The following is a 20,079-nucleotide window of genomic DNA, read 5'->3' as shown; positions in this document are numbered from 1 at the left end:
GTTTGTTGGGTCTTTATTTGAAAGTTGGATTTCGATTTATAGCCTACATCTATAGCCTACTGGAGACAGATTTTATCATGAAAACAATATAGGCTTAGGCTTTCCGTGACAGGATGTAGAATTAGCCTATATCATTGGTTTATATAATTTCAAAGAATTGCTTTGCTCTCGACTGGTGAACAGATTGCTCCACTTTCCAGCGTTGCGGGTGTCTTTTTCTGCGACTGACGTTCGCGAGGGTTTCCCCTGCCGTTTACGGGAGGCATGCGCAGCATGAAGGTTCACAGACGCGAACAGCCCAGCATCCACGCTCGACTTTATTTCGCCCCGCCCCCATCTACAACTGATTTAAGTTGAGTTGTCACGCTGCATTATGATCTTTCAAGACTGATTGATTTCAAAACTCAAAGGGGTTTCGAGTTTCAGCGGTAAGTCAAGGACATTTGCTCTGCTCCCGCTCAAATCTATAGGCTACCTGCAGCAAAAAAATACGTTTACATGCAAGTAAGTGTTCAAAAGTGAATGTAGCCTATTCTTAAATTATTTTTATACAATTTACATAATTGGTATGCAGTTTTAGTATACGCAAGCAATGTCACAAAAAACTCCAGCAATAACATTTTCGCAGATATTTTTAGGCAAATTCATGTGTTATGGATAATTTGTAGTCTAAATATCTTAGTCCCTATAATATTTACCAATATAGCCTATACTGTCCTGACCATGCACCTGTCTCTTGGCTAGAGATGAACCCTGAGTCGGACTACGGGATGTCTACGGTGAGCTGTGGGAACGGAAAGCTCCGCTCGTGGCTAATCGAGCAGGTGGATACCGGGAAGTACCAGGGCCTGGTCTGGGAGAACGAAGAAAAGAGCATCTTCAGGATACCATGGAAGCACGCGGGCAAGCAGGACTACAACCGGGACGAGGATGCCGCTCTCTTCAAGGTAGGCTACTGTATGGTACGGGGCCTCAAATGAATGTCTCCAACATTCTGCATTTACGCACTGCATGTGCGAGAGATGTGTAGGCTATTACATTTGAATATTTTAGCAGACACTCTTCTTCAGAGCTACTTACAGTACTGAGTTCATACATTTGAACCACACAAGGAGCTACACACAGTACAATTAGACTAGTGATGAGTAAAGTAGGTGCTTTTTATTTATTTGAAATTTGTGCAGGATAAAATAACTTGAATCAAATCAAATGTTATTTGTAACATGCTTCGTAAACAACAGGTGTAGATTAACAGTGAAATGCTTACTTATGGGTCATTTCCCAACAACACAGAGTTAAAAATAAAGATAAACATTTGAAATAGTGACACGAGGAAACAATGCACAGTGAATAACAATAACGAGTAAAAATAACATGCCTATATACAGGAAGTACCAGTACCGAGAAGATGTGCAGAGGTACGGGGTAATTGAGGTAGCGATGTACAAAAAGTAGGGGTAAAGTGACTAGGTAACAGGTTAGATAACAGACTTAGCTGTAGTGGTAGCATCTCGATTTGAAGTGTCCAAATATACATATATATTTTAAATACTTAGTCACAAGAATAATATAGCAACTACTGTCTTGTAATAATAACAATGAAATAATAATAATATATATTTTTAATTAACACCATAAAAAAGTCGTTTTACAACTACTAGGCCTTCCACTAATAAAAGCTACAACTACTAACTTCAACTAAGCTTTGGGTAGGTTGAGGTGCCAAATCCATTATGCATAGGATTTACCAATTTATGCACCGGTGATTCATTATCCGTGTCTGACGACTCTGTTTTATGTGACATTTCTGCAGGCTTGGGCGCTGTTTAAAGGAAAGTTTCGGGAGGGCATCGACAAACTGGACCCGCCAACGTGGAAGACGCGCCTGCGGTGTGCGCTCAACAAAAGTAACGACTTCGAGGAGCTCGTGCAGCGAAGTCAGCTGGACATCTCAGACCCATACAAAGTCTACCGGATCATCCCGGAGTGCGCCAAGAAGCGTCAGTTTAATTTATTTTGCATTTACTTTAAATATAGTGGCCTAGGATTCATGCTGTAATTTTACGTTGCAGTTTATAATTCATTCAAATGATGAAATTTGTGGAAAAACCTATAGAAAGTTATTGAATCCGCTTCCATATATGTATGTTTTTATTATATGCACTACTATCAGAAGGAAACACAGATGGCACCCATGCACTGAATGCCCCAGCAGGTTTTGATAGGGGCCAGTGACTTATGTGCAAATAATAGAAACAATAGAAACATTTCAGTATACTGGAAAATCAGGCTGCCAAACCGCAAGACTTTGGCATCCATTTGCTTTCTCTGATATTTCATATTCATTATTAGCTTTTATTGATAAACTCTTGATTATTCATGTGTAATTACAAACTACTATCTACCCTCTCATAATTTAAGAGTGCCGTTGAATGTCTGTGTGATTACTCATGTGGCGAGTGTTTAAATTATTACTCCTATGTAACAGATTTCTTGCTATCAGGATCCAAACAGGAGGATGGTGGCAACCCCCTGAGTCCTCTGAGTTACCCCATGCTACCCCCATACCCCGCCCTGCAGACACAGGTAATTATGGTAGTCTGTAAACTCTCACCTCTTAGAGGTTTTGTTTGTGGCGTGTGTTTACGTGTGTGTGTGTGTCTGTATGTGTGTGTGTTAGTGAGTAAAGGGAACAGCTGCATGGATTGGCGAGTGTGTCATCAACATCACATGACAAGGGACTCTGAACCCACCCTTTCAGGCATGAACTCATTGAGTGATTAGCGCACAATATCACATGAGCACAGTCTTAGTGATAGTTCCTCTTCCATTCATATTCTGAATCGTAGTTGGTCCCGTGTGTAGAGGTGATTGTTTGACTGACAGGTATCTCTTTCTCTATAGATGCCTGGGTACATGCCCAGTACAGAGCGAGGCTGGATGAAGGACTATCTTCCAGAGCAGGCCTCTCTTCCTGAGCTGCCCTATGCCCAGTGCCCCTACCCCTCACGCAGCCTATCCTGGGCCCAGGGGCCCAGCATGGACAACGGTAGGCCTAATACCACAGCATATATTTTTCCACTTGTGTGATAGAATCTAATGTAGGCTGTGCAGCTGTTATGTATCTGTAGTTATGCAAAGGGCTCTCATGAGCCTAAACCCTAACTTGACATCTGCTCAAATAACTCACTTTTTTTTTGCATAAGTCTTCCATTGACCTCAATGTGTGATCGTCGATTCAGGCTCATGATGTTTGCGTGTATGCTTTTCTGGTGTGTTGGAATACGTGCCTTTATTGAGGTCATGTCTCTCTGTGTTTGCAGGTTACCAGATCACAGGGTCCTTCTACACCTACAGCGCTACTGACGCCCAGCCCTCCCCCTTCACACTGGACACCAGCATGAGATCAGCAGAGGCACTCTCAGGTACAGTACACACACACGCTTATTTACGTCAATGTTGACTTACAAATTATAATTTTGATTGTAGTCCACATAATTGCGCATTATACTTAAGGCAAATTTATACTGTATTCCAAGAGTTAGCTAAATACTCTGATTTTTATGCTGTTTCTCTTACCTGTACTCCTTCCTCCACCCCAGATATGCGGTTACATGTGTCAGTGTTTTACCGAGACTCTCTGTGGAGGGAGGTGACCACCTCCAGTCCAGAGGGCTGTCGCATCGCTCCCTGCTCCCCAGACGAAAAGCTTTATTCCCCCACTGTGGGTCCAGACCTGGTGCCCCTACCCCTGGACAGCCTCCCAGCCCTGGGGAGGGGGGAGGAGTGTCCTCCTAGCCCCCCTAGTTGTCCCCTGGAGAGGGGCGTGCTACTGTGGATGGCCCCAGATGGCCTCTACGCCCGGCGGCTGTGCCAGGAGAGAGTGTTCTGGGAGGGAGGGTTATCATCCTATGTAGACAAACCCAACAAGCTGGAGAGAGAACACACCTGTAAACTACTGCACACACAGGACTACCTCACAGGTAAGTTAACGTAAACTGCAGGCAGGCGCACACATCTCATTCACTGGCAAACTAAACCGCACTGTTGTCATGCTGTTTCCTTGTCGTGGACAGGAAGCAGACACGTCCTCCTTTCCTGTAAATATTATGTTGAGCTTGCCTCAATACTCCCCACCACACACTTAAGAATAGGACATTATACAGTCATGTGACCTCATCCCCGCCCACCTTGCCCTACCACAGATGTGTTCAGCCTGATTGGGTTAATTTGCATATAGACACAGGACTTTCCACCCAGTCACATGACCTCTAAAGTCACCACCACTCCAGTTCATAGGAATTCGCATTGGTCAAAATAAATTAACCCTTTATCGACCCAATGTCCCCTCCTTGCAAACTTCTCTACCCAACCCTATCCTCTAGATTGAATCCCTCTCTACTTCCATCTCTCAGAGCTACAATCAATTTTCTCTACCACCACTCTCTCTCCTCCTCCCCCCTGCTATCTCAGACCTGCAGGGTTATTCCCTCCAGTCGCCCCTCTCCATGCCGCTCCTCTGTACCTAACCTGACCATCTAGACCCTATTAACCTCTATTTCTCTCTATCTACCAGAGTTGCAGGGCTATGCCCTCCACTGTCGGCCCCCTCCACGTCTCCAGGTGCTGCTGAGCTTCGGAGACGAGTGTCTGGATCCCCAGAGACAGAGGACCCTCACTGTACAGGTATAGAACCATCCCCTAACATCAACATGACCGCCACCTGTCTTCAATGCCCCGCTCTACTTTACTCACACCCCATCAACTAATCCTGACCCTGTATATACCCCGTAACCTCCATCTATCTCTCACAAAATATCAGTTGGATTCCTTGTAACACCCACACTCATACATAGCACTTACAGTACAGTCCCCCTTCTATCTCACCACCTAACCCCCCTTACCACCACCTCTGTGACACCAGTAGTAATCCCTGCTGTTCCCCTCCACTCCTGCAGGTGGAACCCATGTTTGCCAGGCAGCTGCTGTACTACACCCAGCACCAGCAGTCCAGCGGACACTACTACCGCAGCTACGACCTCCCTCTCCCTGGGGTCACGGAACACAGCATGACCCCTTCCATAACCGAGGACTACCAGAGGGTCATCACACATCACCATAGCAACACCCTGCAGGACTGACTAATCTGACCATCTCTGATCAGTCAGACTGCGGTGCAGGACATGGGGAGAGGAGAAGAGAGGGAGAGCCTGGGGAGCCGAGGACAGAGTTGTCACACTGTACTCTGGATCACACATTTCCATCAAAGCTGAAGCAGAACTATGCCCATCCAAGCCAAACTGAACTTAACCAGGCCATGGGGGAACGTACACTGGGACCACTGAAGAGACTAACAGATAGTTGTATGCTGTAGATGTGTGTTGTAAGGGAGTCAACACCCCAAATTCCTATGGATCAAACTGTTTTTCACCTACTCTCAGGGAGCCATCCTTTGGCCTTAAAGACTCAAACTTGACCGCCGTTTTGCAAGGTCCACTTTGTGACAACAGAACTGACAGCTGTAGTGATTGTATCGACATGCTCTAGAGTCATGTGTGTGTGTGTGTTTTTGTATCTGCGTTTTATTGTATGATCGTGTGTAGTATGGCCATGCTGATGTTGACATGATTTCTTCTGTAAATACATTTGCCCTGTTACTTCTAGTGTATAGCATCACATTTCCTCAATCATAAATACTGCAGTTCAGAGATGACCAAAGACTACCACTGAGATTCGACCACACTGAAACACGTACTAGCATGCCGAACCTTTGGATTGGCTCATTGTGTCATACATTGGGGAATGTTTTGTAATGGAATAATTAAAATGTTTTAAGCAAAAAAAAAACGTTGCATGTTTTGAGACACATCAAATGAATAGAAAGAGGGCTCGTGTTAGATAAGGGATTTGTGAGAAGTGACATCCTTTGTGTGTGTACAGGAAGCCTGGTTCAGATGCAGGATGATGCTGGTTAATCAAACACACTCGCAGGAGAACGCGGTCATAAACAATGGGTGATGACATCACCAGGGGAGGAGGAAGAGGTCGGCCACTCTTTCCGCCCCAGAGAGGCATTAGAACTGAAGAGGGTTTAGAACTGTTTCCTGGGGTGCCTTTGACATGCCAAACAACATTTTAACTTCCATGGAAGAATAGTGAAAACCCCAGAATGAGTGACACATCTGTGTGGTTACTACTCCACGGTCTAATAAGGTAAACAAGGCTGATGACGACACTTGATACCACATTGTAATACCTTACGGAGGAGAAATGGCTGTTAATGTAAATCACACAGAAAAATGTGCACACATGTAGCCAACTTAAATAAATGAGAAAACATACAATGGCAAAATAACAGATTTTTGATAATAATCAACACAGAACCAACTGGTTTGCCTGACACTTTCCACTCCACCATCTACCTACAAAAATCCCTCTACCTACTGCCAGTGTCAACATCACCCATTTCAGAGAATGAGATCAATGTCAACATGTTTTGATTGATAGGCCTGGTCCTCTCGACCTGCGGCGTCCCGGATGGAACAGAAGTGCGGTGCAAAACTCCCCTCCTCACCTCTCTATTGCTGTAAACAGTCTACCGGTGGAAGAAGGATGAGACCTGAGGGCTTTGAACCTACTGCTGTTGTGAATGAATCCGTGGGTGGACACTACAAAGACAGAGCTACGTTTAGAACAGACAATCAAAACACCCTGTCTAAATGACTTTTCCCCCTGCCTGGCCTTAGAAAAAAATGGGCTGCTGCTGCTGATAATGTAGCCTACATTAAGACATTTGAGGTTTGACTTGTCTGAAACAGTCGATAGTGGCAATAAGAACATTGGCACGTTTTTGGGTTTGTTTTGTCGATAAGAACATTTACTTATTCAAAATTTTAAGCAGGACGAAATCTCTTTTTCAAGTGTCCCTTGCAAGGGCTTGTGGGCGCTAAAGAGAATAATAGGTTCACATCCGCGTCGTTAATAATAACATACGTCATTTGTTGCAGTGCGTTTGCAAACTAAAATTAATTGACACACAAGTTGTAACAAATGCATTACCTGTAATCTGTAGACAAGTGTTGTTGAAGCAGTAACAAAAATAATATGGCAAATTATTGTCTAATAATAAAAAACTAAAACTTACATATTGTTGTAAAACATTTCAATCTCATGATCTTTTATTAGCATTTTTTGGTTAGCGCTAGTTGATTTCTGGTAAGTTATTCAAATCCCCATCATGTTTTGTGTTGAGTTGTCTCGTAATGAGTGATGTTTTCATAATCAGTCATGTACGTGTGTAAAATGTTACAATATTTTGTGATAAAATCCCACAGTGCCGGTTCTAGGGACGCGCCCTTTGAGAATCCCACGACTCAGCACGAGTCATGGGTGTGGCAGCCTTCGTCTACTACTACTACATCTGACCACACACACTTCAAAACCGCAACCATCCATCCCAGTTCAGTAATTGCTAACTCCTCACACCTACAACCGAATCTCTGTGCAACATTTTGGTTTATAGCCAGTAACTAAGGAGTTAACATAGACCACTCCCCACCCCGCCCTACCAATACCCTAACCGGCCCTACCCCAGACTCTATTGTGCCAGACATTGCGTGAGCTGTCAGTACAACAACCGCCAGAGGTGACTGTTTTGGCTATTAACGTACTGTTGCACGGCTGAGGCCTTACCGTCTATGGGACAGAGATGACTATATGCTCTCTCTTTCACTGTCACAAATGTGGCTGGTTACAAGAACATAAATAATATAAATGTGTCTTTATTTGTCAATTGAGACGGTAATAAGAGGACAGAGCATAATGAGCAGTTTCTTTATGAACATACAGAAATCAGGGACCACATATGTTGACTGGTTTCTCAGTAGAAGAGAGACAGTCTTGTCTCAAACACCAGGCTAGCATGACCTAGCTTGCCTACAAGGGACTGGGATGCTGATTTCTAGATGAGTGGCCATCTAACAATAGCATAATTAGCATGATTCCACAGTAGAGGGGCTGCCCAGATTAACTATGAGATTAACTCAGAAAATGAATGTACATATCTAAGATTAAAAAAGAGATTAGCGTGAAAAAGACTAGTGTGCTAATTTCCATTCTAGATCTTATAACAATTTAACAAAAAGCTACGAGAGTTTATCGGTGCAAGTAAATAGGCATTGCACATATTTGATAGAGATACTATAGTGCCACTATATTAATGTTGAAGAGACATTGTACAGACTCATCTCTTGACAGGCTGGACATTAGAGGGCTGGAAACAGGTGAGCTGGAGCTGCATACTGCTCTTAAACTTATTCAGCAGCTCCTCCAGTAACCTAGAGAGAGAGAGAGAGGGAGGGAGAGAGAAGGCGAGACAGACAGAGGGAAAATAAGAGGTAGAATCATCCCCACTGTACTGTGCAGGTTGGCATTTTTCATCATGAATCTTGTTCTAGTGGCAGCTTGAACCTTAATGAATGACTTACTTTTTGTCTGCTCCGTTGTGTAGCTGGGGAAGGACCTCCAGAGCCTGCTTGAAGCTGGCGCTTAAACAAGATATACACAGTTAACACCAAACATACCAACAAATTATACTACACACACAGAAGGAGAGAGAGACATACCATAACACAAAGACAGACTCATATTAAGTCACATAACCTGATTAAACTAGTTGGATTGCTGGTAAAGTTCTGCTTAAGTCACAGAACCTGATTAAACCAGTTGGATTGCTGGTAAAGTTCTGCTTAAGTCACAGAACCTGATTAAACCAGTTGGATTGCTGGTAAAGTTCTGCTTAAGTCACAGAACCTGATTAAACCAGTTGGATTGCTGGTAAAGTTCTGCTTAAGTCACAGAACCTGATTAAACCAGTTGGATTGCTGGTAAAGTTCTGCTTAAGTCACAGAACCTGATTAAACCAGTTGGATTGCTGGTAAAGTTCTGCTTAAGTCACAGAACCTGATTAAACCAGTTGGATTGCTGGTAAAGTTCTGCTTTCGCTTCCTTTTCCATATACCACCAGGTGATGACGACTAGAGGTGTGGGGAAGATGAATGTGATTTACAGGAATGAAAGTGAGAGTAATGTATAATCTCTGTAATTCAGTGTATGGAAGTGTAGTGTATGTGTACGTGTGGTAAACAGGTGTGTAGTGGTGTACATTGTCAGTGGGGGTTCTATGGGCCTTACTGGCTCTCAGATGACAGGTAGGAGGCTACAGCATCTCTCAGAGAATCTATCTCCAAACGGGCCTGCAGAGAGAGAAAGAGAGGGATGAAAGAGGATAAAGAGAAAGGAAGGAACGGATAAAAGCATATACAGATATACTTAGGGTACTTAAAGTATCAACATCATATGACCCAGATGCAGACACAGGAGGTGAATAGTTCGATACTCAGAATATTTATTATACAAAGGGGCAAGCAAAGGGCAGGTCGAGGGCAGGCAGTGGTTCGTAATTCAAGGCAGGGTCAAACAGGGACAGAATGGCAGCCAGGCTCAGGGTCAGGACAGGCAGAAAGGTCAGATCTGGGAAGACTAGAAAAACAAAACTTGAGAGCAAGAGAAACGGGAACAGGAGACACAGGGCAGTGAGACAGAGGTTTAATCCTAGACACATGGAAAGTGGGATGTATACAGAGGGTGCGGGGCAACAGAAGACAAACAGCGATGGGGCTAAGGACTTTAGAGATGGGGAAAGGGCGGATAAAGCGGGGGGGGGAGTTTACAGGACTCACCCGGAGTGCAGAACCATACCCTCTGCCCGAGACGATAGCGGGTAGCCAGGGTCTGGTGGCGGTCCGCTCTTCTTAAGACCACCTCCAGGTATCGTAGACAAGCGGACCGGGTCCCGGCTACCAGCTATAACTCTTCCAGGTATGCCGACAGCGGTGGACAAACATCTGGACCTCTTCCTCTTGCTCAGGGAAGAGCCGGGGCTGATAACCCACGGAGCAGTCGGAGGGCGAGAGACCAATGGCCGAGCAGGGAAGGATGTTCTGGGCGTATTCCACCCACACAAGTTATTGGCTCCAGGTGGGTGGGGTTGGCTGAGATGAGGCACCGAAGAGTCGTCACCAGGTCCTGATTGGCAAGCTCCGACTGGCCGCTAGATTGAGGATGAAACCAGGAGGACTGGCTGGCTGATGACCCAATGAGGTTGCAGAAAGCCTTCCAGAATCGTGACGAGAACTGAAGACCACGATCCGAGACTACGATCCGAGAAGAACGCTGGGACAGGACGGGTCCAACGTCCGAGGTGTCAACCTCCATTACGAACTGACAGGACGGGTCCGGATGGATTAAGAAGCTGCAGCTTCACTCTGGATGTGGGGCCACTCCACCACCGCTCTCACCTTGTCCGGATCAATCTAAAATGTTCCCGGCAGCGATGACGTATCCCAATAAATGAGATGGTGAAGCGATGAAATTCACACTTCTAGTTCTTCAGGAGGTGCTGGAGGACTTGTCGGATGTGGAGAACACACTCCTGAACCGAATGGGAATAGACAGCGATTTTGTCAAGGTAGACAAACACGAACCAGTTCAACATGTCACGGAGCACATCATTGACCAGAGCCTGGAACACTGTGGAAGTGTTGGTCAGTCCGAATGGCACAACCAGACACTCGTAGTGCCCATTAGCTGTGTTAACTTCTTGCGTCGAGCAATCCCGTTTCCGGGAGCATAATCATAGCCTCAAGCTCATTACCATAACCCAACGTTAACTATTCATGAAAATCGCAAATGAAATGAAAGAAATATATTCACTCACAAGCTTAGCCTTTTGTTAACAACACTGTCTCAGATTTTCAAAATATGCTTTTCAACCATAGCTACACAAGCATTTGTGTAAGAGTATTGATAGCTAGCATAGCATTAAGCCTAGCATTCAGCAGGCAACATTTTCACAAAAACAAGAAAAGCAATTCAAATAAAATCATTTACCTTTGAAGAACTTCGGATGTTTTCAATGAGGAGACTCTCAGTTAGATAGCAAATGTTCAGTTTTTCCAAAAAGATTATTTGTGTAGGACAAATCGCTCCGTTTTGTTCATCACGTTTGGCTAAGAAAAAAAAAAACGAAAATTCAGTCATTACTACGCCAAACTTTTTTCCAAATTAACTCCATAATATCGACAGAAACATGGCAACGTTGTTTAGAATCAATCCTCAAGGTGTTTTTCACATATCTATTAGATGACAAATCATTCGTGGCAGTTGGGTTTCTCCTGGGAAGCAAATGGAAAATACACGCAGCTGGAGATTACGCAATAATTGCGACGGAAGACACCAAGCGAGCACTTGGTAGATGTAATGTAAAATGGTTAATCTTCCAATGATATGCCTACAAATACGTCACAATGCTGCAGACACCTTGGGGAAACGACAGAAAGTGTAAGCTCATTCCTGGCGCATTCACAGCCAAAAAGGAGACATTGGAACACAGCGCCTTCAAAATCTGGGGCCTTTTCCTGTTTGAAATTTCATCTTGGTTTCGCCTGTAGCTTCAGTTCTGTGGCACTCACAGATAATATCTTTGCAGTTTTGGAAACGTCAGAGTGTTTTCTTTCCAAAGCTGTCAATTATATGCATAGTCGAGCATCTTTTCGTGACAAAATATCTTGTTTAAAACGGGAACGTTTTTTTATCCAAAAATTAAAAGAGCGCCCCCTATATCGAAGAAGTTAAAGTCTGTCTTCTATTCGTCTTCTTCCCGTATCCGAACCAGATGGTAGGCGTTCCGAAGGTCCAACTTCGAGAATACGGTCTCCCCCTGGAGACGCTCGAAAGGCGAGGAGTGGTAGTGTAACAGTACTCTTCTTGCATTGTGTACAATCAGTCATCGACACGGAACTCCAACATGTAGCACCAGTCATGTAGATTTATTCTGATAGGAACGGCACAAAATTGCACGTCATGCAATGCACGTCTCACCATCCAACTCTGTACTCACGCACGCTGGTTTGGTGCTTGTTCACTGGGCTAGTTACCAAAATAATACAATTACAATATAATATCTTTAACAATGTACCTGATAGGAACGGCACAAAATTGCACGTCATGCAATGCACATCTCACCATCCAACTCTGCACTCACGCACTGTACAAAATATATGAACCCCCCCACCAGACACAGTAAGTTGCTAGCTAGTACTGGCGGGAATTCTCTACAACAAAATGCACAACAAATATTCTCCAAAAACTGCTGCATCTTATGTGTGATGTTCGAATAACATTTACAAACAATTTGATATAGATTGTACATTTAAATCATCACTTGAGAGTATAAAAATCACTTTTGATGTACAGTGCTTTGCAACCAACAACTTACCGCTGGTTTGGTGCTTGTTCACTGGGGCGATTCTAACTGGAACATCCCCCCTCGTAAGCAAACTACGCAAACCAGCCAATAAGATGCCATGTTGAGTAGGTGAAGGCAAGACAAACTCAAACCCAAACCCCATTGGCTTAACAATAAAGTGGCAAGGGGAATCACCAATATAACCCTGTTACAGTAGCAGGTAACGGTTCTTTACCGAGATGTCATTAACTAGGGCAGGTGTTCCGCTAGCGGAACCCCTCGACAACATTCCACTGAAAAGGCAGTGCGTGAAATTCAAAAACATTTTTTTTAAATATTTAACTTTCACACATTAACAAGTCCAATACAGTAAATGAAAGATACACTTCTTGTTAATCTACCCATCGTGTCCGATTTCAAAAAGGCTTTACAGCGAAAGCACAACATATGATTAGGTCATAGCCAAGTCAAAAAAACACAGCCATTTTTCCAGCCAAAGATAAAATTAATCACTAACCTTTGATGATCTTCATCAGATGACACTCAGAGGACATAATGTTACACAATACATGTATGTTTTGTTCGATAATGTGCATATTTATATCCCAAAATCTCAGTTTACATTGGCGCGTTACGTGCAGTAATGTTTTGATTCCAAAACATCAGATGATTTTGCAGAAATACTCATAATAAACATTGTTAAAGATACAAGTGTTATTCACAGAATTAAAGATAGACTTCTCCTTAATGTAACCGCTGTGTCAGATTTCAAAAAAACTTTACGGAAAAAGCATAATCTGAGTACGGCGCTCAGAGCCCAATCCAGCCAAAGAAATATCTGCCATGTTGGAGTCAACAGAAGTTAGAAATAACATTATAAATATTCACTTACCTTTGATGATCTTTATTCACTTACCTTTGATGATCTTCATCAGAAGGTACTCCCAGGAATCCCAGTTTGATAATAAATGACTGATTTGTTCCATAATGTCCATCATTTATGTCCAAATAGCCACTTGTTGTTAGCGTGTTCAGCACAGTAATCCATCTTCATGTGGCGTGAGCACCACGTCCAGACAAAAACTTAAAAAGTTCCGTTACAGGTCGTAGAAACAAGTCAAACGATGTATGGAATCAATCTTTAGGATGTTTAACATAAATCATCAATAAAGTTCCAACCAAAGAATTCCATTGTCTGTAGAAAAGCACTGGAACGAGAGCCAACTCTGTCGGGAACGCACATCACGAGCCTGAGACACTCTGCCAGATCCATGACTCATTCAGCTCCCATTCCCCCTCATTTATAGCAGAAGCCTAAAACAAGTTTCTAAAGACGGTTGACATCTAGTGGAAGCCTTTGGAAGTGCAACTTGACCCCATAGACACTGTGTATTTGGTAGGCCAAGCTTAGAAAAACTACAAACCTCAGATTTCCCACTTCCTGGTTGGATTTTTCTCAGGTTTTCGCCTGCCATATGAGTTCTGTTATACTCACAGACATCATTCAAACATACTAATAATAATATGCATATATTAGCATCTGGGACAGAGTAGGAGGCAGTTCACTCTGGGCACGCTATTCATCCAAAAGTGAAAATGCTGCCCCCTATCCCAAAAAGGTTAAGGCCCCAGTAGTCGACACATGGGCGCAGGGTTTTGTCCTTCTTCTTCTGGCAGGGGAGGAAGAAGTATGAATGAACTCTGCTCCCAGAGAGTTCTCAATGTACCCTTCTATGGTCCTGGTCTACAGGCAAGACAGGTAATAAAGCCACCCCAAGGCGGTGTAGTGCCAGGGAGGAGGTCAATGGCGCAGTCAAACAGTTGATGCGGAGGAAGAGATGTGGCGCGTGCCTTGTTGAAAACCTCCCAGAGGTCCTGATACTCCACGGGAACTGCGGAGAGATCCAAGGCTTTCTGCAAGCCAAAGGAGGATGTCCAGGGGCGGGCTGCGCTGCCCTGAGGCAATGTGCATGGCAGAACGGGTTCCAACCCAGGATAGAGCCCGTAGCCCAGTCGATCAGGGGGTTGTGCCTCTGGAGCCACGACAAAACCCAAAACCACGGCTGCATGAGGACATTCAATGAGCAGGAACCGCATGGACTCACTGTGATTCCCTGACACTCGCAGGTTAATAGGAATAGTACTGTGGGTAACCCTGCCAATAGAGCGTCCATCCAATGCTCTGGTGTCCATAGGAACGGAGAGGAGTTCTGTGGAGATACCCAGCTCCGACACCAGGGTAGTGTCTATAAAGCGCTCATCGGCCCCAGAGTCCATGAGTACCTGGAGAGATTTAAACCGGTCACCCCACAACAGGATAGCATGGAGAGGAGTATGACTAAATGGGGGCTGGGAGACTCCCTGCATGGCCCACCAGCGTATTCGTACCTACTGATGAGCCTGGGCTTTTTACTGGACAGTAATGTAATGTCCTGAAATTCCACAATACATACAGATTTTAGAGTCTGTGTAAACATTCCTCAAGGGACAATCTAGCCCTGTCCAGTTGCATGGGCGCCGTAGGAGGCGAGTCGACAGTCCTCAATGATTTCTGAGGGAACTTTGGTGACATTGGATTCTCTTGGGAATGCAAGCGTCACGGATTTCCGGAGTTCTTCGGAGGCGAGGGGAATATCGTGGACGGGTGCATGTGCCCGGGATCAGACCTTTCCCTACTGCGTTCCAGTAGTCACCCAACGATCCTTATGGTCAAGGCTATGGAGAGATTCGAGGTCCAAGGGCAGTTCCCGGACTACGAGGTCGTCCTTAATTCACAGTGATAGTCCATGAAGGAACATGTTGAACAGGGATTCTGGGGTACAGGCACACTTGGTGGCTAAAGTGCAAAAGTCTACTGCGTAGTCTGCCACACTACAGTGGTTTTGACACAGTTGAAGAAGCTTTACGACCCACCTCTCTCTCAGACAACAGAGAGTCGAACACCTTCCTTACTTCTGCCATGAAATCCTCCAGCCTAAGGCAAACGGTGGATTGTTGCTCCCACACCGCCGTAGCCCAGGCGAGTGCCCTCCCGGACATCAGCGTTATAAGATATGTTATCTTAGAATGGTCAGACAGAAACATAGAGGGCTGCAGCTCGAAAATGAGGGAGCGCTGGGAGAGAAACACCCGGCAGCTTCTGGGATCACCAGCATAGCGCTTCGGAGGAGGTAAGCCGGGGTAGGCTAGGGGAAAACGCCGCTGGTAGCGGGGATACGGAGAGTCTGGGAGGTTACCGTAGTGGCTTGCTGCCTGGTAGATAATCTGCGGAATAGCTCCAGTAATGCATTGAAAGCATGGTCATGGTGTTCTGCCATGGTCTGGAGTCTTTCCATAAGCCTATGAAGGAACTCCTCATGTCTTCCAATAGTAGCTCCTTGGGAGAAGACAGTGTTGCAGAGCTGGTCCGAGTCTGTTGGGTCAGTCATGGCCAGTTCGTACTACCACAACTCAGGATATGACCCAGATGCAGAGACAAGAGGCAGATTGTATAATAAATATTCTGCATATCGTACTAAGGGGCAGGTAAAAGGCCGGTCGAGGGCAGGCAGTTCGTAATCCAAGGAAAGGTCAAACAGGCGCAGAACGGCATGCAGGCTCAGGGTCAGGACAGGCAGAAAGGTCAGATCCGGGAAGAAAACACACTGGTAAGACCCGACAAGACATACTGGCATCAGACAAACATAAAACGCAGGTATGAATACACAGGGGATAATGGGGAAAAATAGGAGACACCTGGTGGGGGGTGGAGACAAGCACAAGACAGGTGAAACAGATCAGGGTGTGACAAGTAGGTAGTACAGCTGGTTTGGAAGAGGTAGTTGGGGGTTACTGTGGTCAGTAAAAGAGGGTAAATCCCTGCACAACTGGCCCATTTGACTTACCGGAGAGAGTGGCAAACTGAAAGTGTGTGTGTACCTGTATGGCTCCGTTCTTGCTGAAGGAGGAGACACACTGCATCAGGCGACTCATCTCTTCCGCCACACCCTCAATGATTCTACTCAAAACCCTGGGAACTAGGTCCTTAGACACTGTGAAGACCTAAAGGAGAGAGAGAGGGTTAGATTGGAGGTGTCCACTGATTCAATGAATTATGTAAGTCTACTGATTTAATGTAAGTAACGGTGAGAGGTTCTAGTCATTGTACAGAAAAGCAGTGGTCTAAGGCACTGCATCATAGGGCTAGAGGCGTTACTACAGACCAGAGTTCATTCCTGGGCTGTGCCACAACCAGCCGTGGCCGGGAGTCCCATAGGACAGTGCATAATTGGCCCAGCGTCGTCCGGCTTAGGGGAGGGTTTGGTTTTACTTGGCTCATCTCTCCCTAGCGACTCCTTGTGGCGGGCTGGGTGCCTGCAGGCTGACCCTGGTCGCCGGTTGAACTGTGTTTCCTCCGACACATTGGTGCGGCTGGCTTCCGGGTTTAGCTGGCAGGTGTTAAGGAGCGCAGTTAGGCGGGTCATGTTTCGGAGGACACGACTCCACTTTCGCCTCTCCCGAGCCCATTGGGGAGTTGCAGTGACGAGACAAGAACGAAATATGGGGAGAAAAAGTCAAATACAAAAAAAAGTAAAAGTAATTTTAATCGTGCATGTCTTTGAGTACAAGAATTACCTCTGCATGGACAGTGATGATGTTCACCAAGGCTTCTTTCAGGTAGTTCCTCACACCTGTAGGAGAGTAGTTTCACAATGACATCAAAACCCAGTCCAACACCCAAACCTGTTCAAATGAAAATGATCCCAGACCAAACATTGACACGTTTTCTTTTACAATAAGACCAGACTAAAATGGAGTGGGTGTGGAACAAAAGTTGTGTCAAGCTTGGAGTTCTATTTTTGTCTGGCGTTAAGGCGGCACTAGTGTCAAACACACATTCATTTGCAATTTCGACCTATTAAAGCCAGCGTTCTGCTACCTTCTGTTGAGTAAGGATTGGTCATTTACCAGTCTTATCCCAGCGCTGTGACTTTTTTATCCTGGCAATTTTATGATATAATTAAAATGTACATGTATTTATTGTTGTTGTTTAAAACAAAACAGATTGGTAAAAAAAAAAAAAAAAAAAAGCAAACTTATTAGAATGATTCACTGTCCTGGCTTTATTGTGAGATCGTCCGTGGTGCGCATGCAATGCAACTTCTGGAGAAGTGTGAATGTCATCTGATCTGTTAGATGGCTATGATTATGTTTATAAGTGTATATTTGGCAGCAGTATAACGGTGAGTGGGCATTCCCTTTATTCCTTATATTGGCTCTTTGTGCAGCTACTGTGAAAGGTTTGGATGTGTGTAACACCCTCCACAGTCTGCATTGTTTTAATATTAGTGTATTTAGAGAGAGCCTTAGTGTATTTAGTGTATTAGTGTATTTAGAGAGAGCCTATTTGAAACAAATGGTTTCAATCGTTTAGCATTTGATTAGAATTATTTGCTCTCAGGGCCTCCCGTTTGAGGTGTCACTAAAGACCCTGGATCAATCCCAGCTGGCCGTGACTGGGAGACCCATGAGACGGCGCACAATTGACCCTGTGTCGTCCGGGTTAGGGAAGGGTTTGGCCGGCCGGGATTTCCTTGTCCCATCGCGCTCTAGCGACTCCTTGTGGTGGGCCAGGTGCCTGCAATGTGACTCCTGGCTGGCTTCCGGGTTAAACGAGCAGTGTGTCATGAAGCAGTAGGGCTTGGCAGGGTTGTGTTTCGGAGGACGCATGGCTCCAGACCTTTGCCTCTCCCGAGTCTGAAGGGGAGTTACAGTGATGGGACAAGACTAACTACAAATTGGAAATCACAAAAAAGGGGTAAAAGTACAAAGAAATATATAGGAGTTGAAGTCAGAAGCTTACATACACTTGGAGTCATTGGTTGGAGTCATTAAAACTAGTTTTTCAACCACTATGCCATCTATTTTGTGAAGTGCACCAGTCCCTCCTGCAGCAAAGCACCCCACAACATGACACTGCCACCCCCGTGCTTCACGGTTGGGATGGGGTTCTTCGGCTTGCAAGCCTCCCCCTTTTTCCTCCAAACATAACGATGGTCAATATGGCCAAACAGTTCTATTTTTGTTTCATCAGACCATCAGTTGCAAACCATAGTCTGGTCTTCCTGGCTGATCGGCCTGTCAGGTTGTGTCGATATAGGACTTGTTTTACTGTGGATATAGATACTTTTGTACCTTATTCCTCCAGCATCTTCACAAGGTCCTTTGCTGTTGTTCTGGGATTGATTTGCACATTTCGCACCAAAATACATTCATCTCTAGGAGACAGAACGCATCTCCTTCCCGAGCGGTATGAAGGCTGCGTGGTCCCATGGTGTTTATACTTGCGTACTATTGTTTGTACAGATGAATGTGGTACCTTCAGGCATTTGGAAATTGCTCACAAGGATGAACCAGGCTTGTGGAGGTCTACAATTCTTTTCCTGAGGTCTTGGCTGATTTCTTTTGATTTTCCCATGATGTCAAGCAAAGAGGTACTGAGTTTGAAGGTAGGCCTTGAAATACAACCACAGGTACACCTCGAATTGACTCAAATGATGTCAATTAGCCTATCAGAAGCTTCTAAAGCCATGACATAATTATTCTGGAATTTTCCAAGCTGTTTAAAGGCAGGCACAGTTAACTTACTGTATGTAAACTTCTGATCCACTGGAATTGTGGTACAGTGAATTATAAGTGAAATAATCTGTCTGTAAACAATTGTTGGAAAAATTACTTGTGTCATGCACAAAGTAGATGTCCTAACCGACTTGCCAAAACTATAGTTTGTTAACAAGAAATATGTGGAGTGGTTGAAAAACAAGTTTTAATGACCCCAACCTAAGTGTATGTAAACATCCTGACTTCAACTGTAGTTGATTTTATTTAAAAAAAAAAACATAGGGTTTGTCTATATATGGAAAAATACACATTTAAACATTTTTACCAATTGATTAGTCGAAATAAGACTTTTGGCAGACCAAGATTTTTTTTTTTTGTCGGGGACAGCCCTAAACAAGTGACATCATTAAGGGATCATAGCTTTCACTTGGATTCAACTGGTCAGTCATGGAAAGAGCATAATGTTTTGTACACTCAATGTATATTTCCATATTGAAGCCATGCAATTACTTAGAACAATGTGGACTGCAAACAGGTTCAAGTTAACATATTTCACAAAGATGGGATAGGTCTACATGTTGTTACGTTGTTTCTGTAAGCTATTTAACAAACTATAACGGACTAACATTGGAATTGGAGTTGATGACAATGCAATACATAAAACACACAACTTGAAGCAACCACGTATTTAGCTATGGAGCACATTCTCATTGGCCAGTGAGGGGCCAAGTCTCGACACACCCACAACTGGTTTATTCATCAAAACCCAGCCCTTTGGCGCCACAGCCAGCAACGGCGGCCATAATTCTGGATGTGAAAATAGCAAAAATAGTTCTGACATAGCCCTGAACCTATTGCGCTACCGTCAGCAATTAGATTTAACATTTTGTTAGATCTGTCCGAAAAATGCCCCTGGTCTTGGTCTTTCTAATGAGAAAGTGGTTTATAGACCCACATTCACTCTGGGGAATGGTGGATGTATAAATATAGCCACCACTAACAAGCCATGTTGAAAAGACAATAGAAGAGTTGTATGCTGGTGTCTGGTACTTCAGGTTAGGTTAATACTTCCAAGGGGCGCTGTGAGAGTAATACCACGAGAGAAAAAAAAGACCAAAACCAGTGAAAGTTGTCTTGCTTTTTCCACGGGTAATGGTTTGCAGCATGCCCAC

At 44.4% G+C, this 20,079-nt stretch overlaps 2 protein-coding genes across 11 annotated transcripts in view; one reads left to right on the top strand and one right to left on the bottom strand.

The window, feature by feature from the left end:
- Positions 1–282: 282 nt before the first annotated feature.
- irf4l (interferon regulatory factor 4 like) lies at positions 283–5,847 on the top strand. Of its 3 annotated transcripts, none has more exons than XM_024420093.2 (9): positions 283–428; positions 745–947; positions 1,814–2,000; positions 2,504–2,586; positions 2,905–3,049; positions 3,324–3,425; positions 3,603–3,983; positions 4,577–4,686; positions 4,959–5,847. In XM_024420093.2, the coding sequence occupies exons 2-9, from the start codon at positions 747–749 to the stop codon at positions 5,139–5,141; spliced, it is 1,392 nt and encodes a 463-aa protein (XP_024275861.1). In that variant the 5' UTR covers positions 283–428; positions 745–746; the 3' UTR covers positions 5,142–5,847. The 3 variants fall into 3 exon arrangements, with proteins under 3 accessions (XP_024275861.1, XP_024275843.1, XP_024275852.1); XM_024420075.2 differs by having other exon boundaries at positions 284–428; positions 2,489–2,586; XM_024420084.2 differs by having other exon boundaries at positions 387–504; positions 2,489–2,586.
- Positions 5,848–7,761: 1,914 nt separating this feature from the next.
- LOC112250131 (exocyst complex component 2) overlaps positions 7,762–20,079 on the bottom strand; it is a 90,253-nt gene continuing 77,935 nt past the window's right edge. For all 8 annotated transcript variants that reach the window (XM_024420040.2, XM_024420005.2, XM_024420057.2 and 5 more), the window contains 5 exons: positions 16,922–16,977; positions 16,226–16,348; positions 9,193–9,254; positions 8,487–8,546; positions 7,762–8,336 (listed from right to left, as the gene is read on the bottom strand). In XM_024420040.2, the coding sequence (XP_024275808.1) occupies positions 8,243–8,336; positions 8,487–8,546; positions 9,193–9,254; positions 16,226–16,348; positions 16,922–16,977 (395 nt within the window). In that variant the 3' untranslated portion in view covers positions 7,762–8,242. The remainder of the gene's footprint in view (positions 8,337–8,486; positions 8,547–9,192; positions 9,255–16,225; positions 16,349–16,921; positions 16,978–20,079) is intronic.

The sequence above is a fragment of the Oncorhynchus tshawytscha genome, linkage group LG01, assembly GCF_018296145.1.
Source record: "Oncorhynchus tshawytscha isolate Ot180627B linkage group LG01, Otsh_v2.0, whole genome shotgun sequence".
Classification (NCBI taxonomy): domain Eukaryota; kingdom Metazoa; phylum Chordata; class Actinopteri; order Salmoniformes; family Salmonidae; genus Oncorhynchus; species Oncorhynchus tshawytscha.
This window is presented reverse-complemented; position numbering and strand designations above follow the sequence as displayed.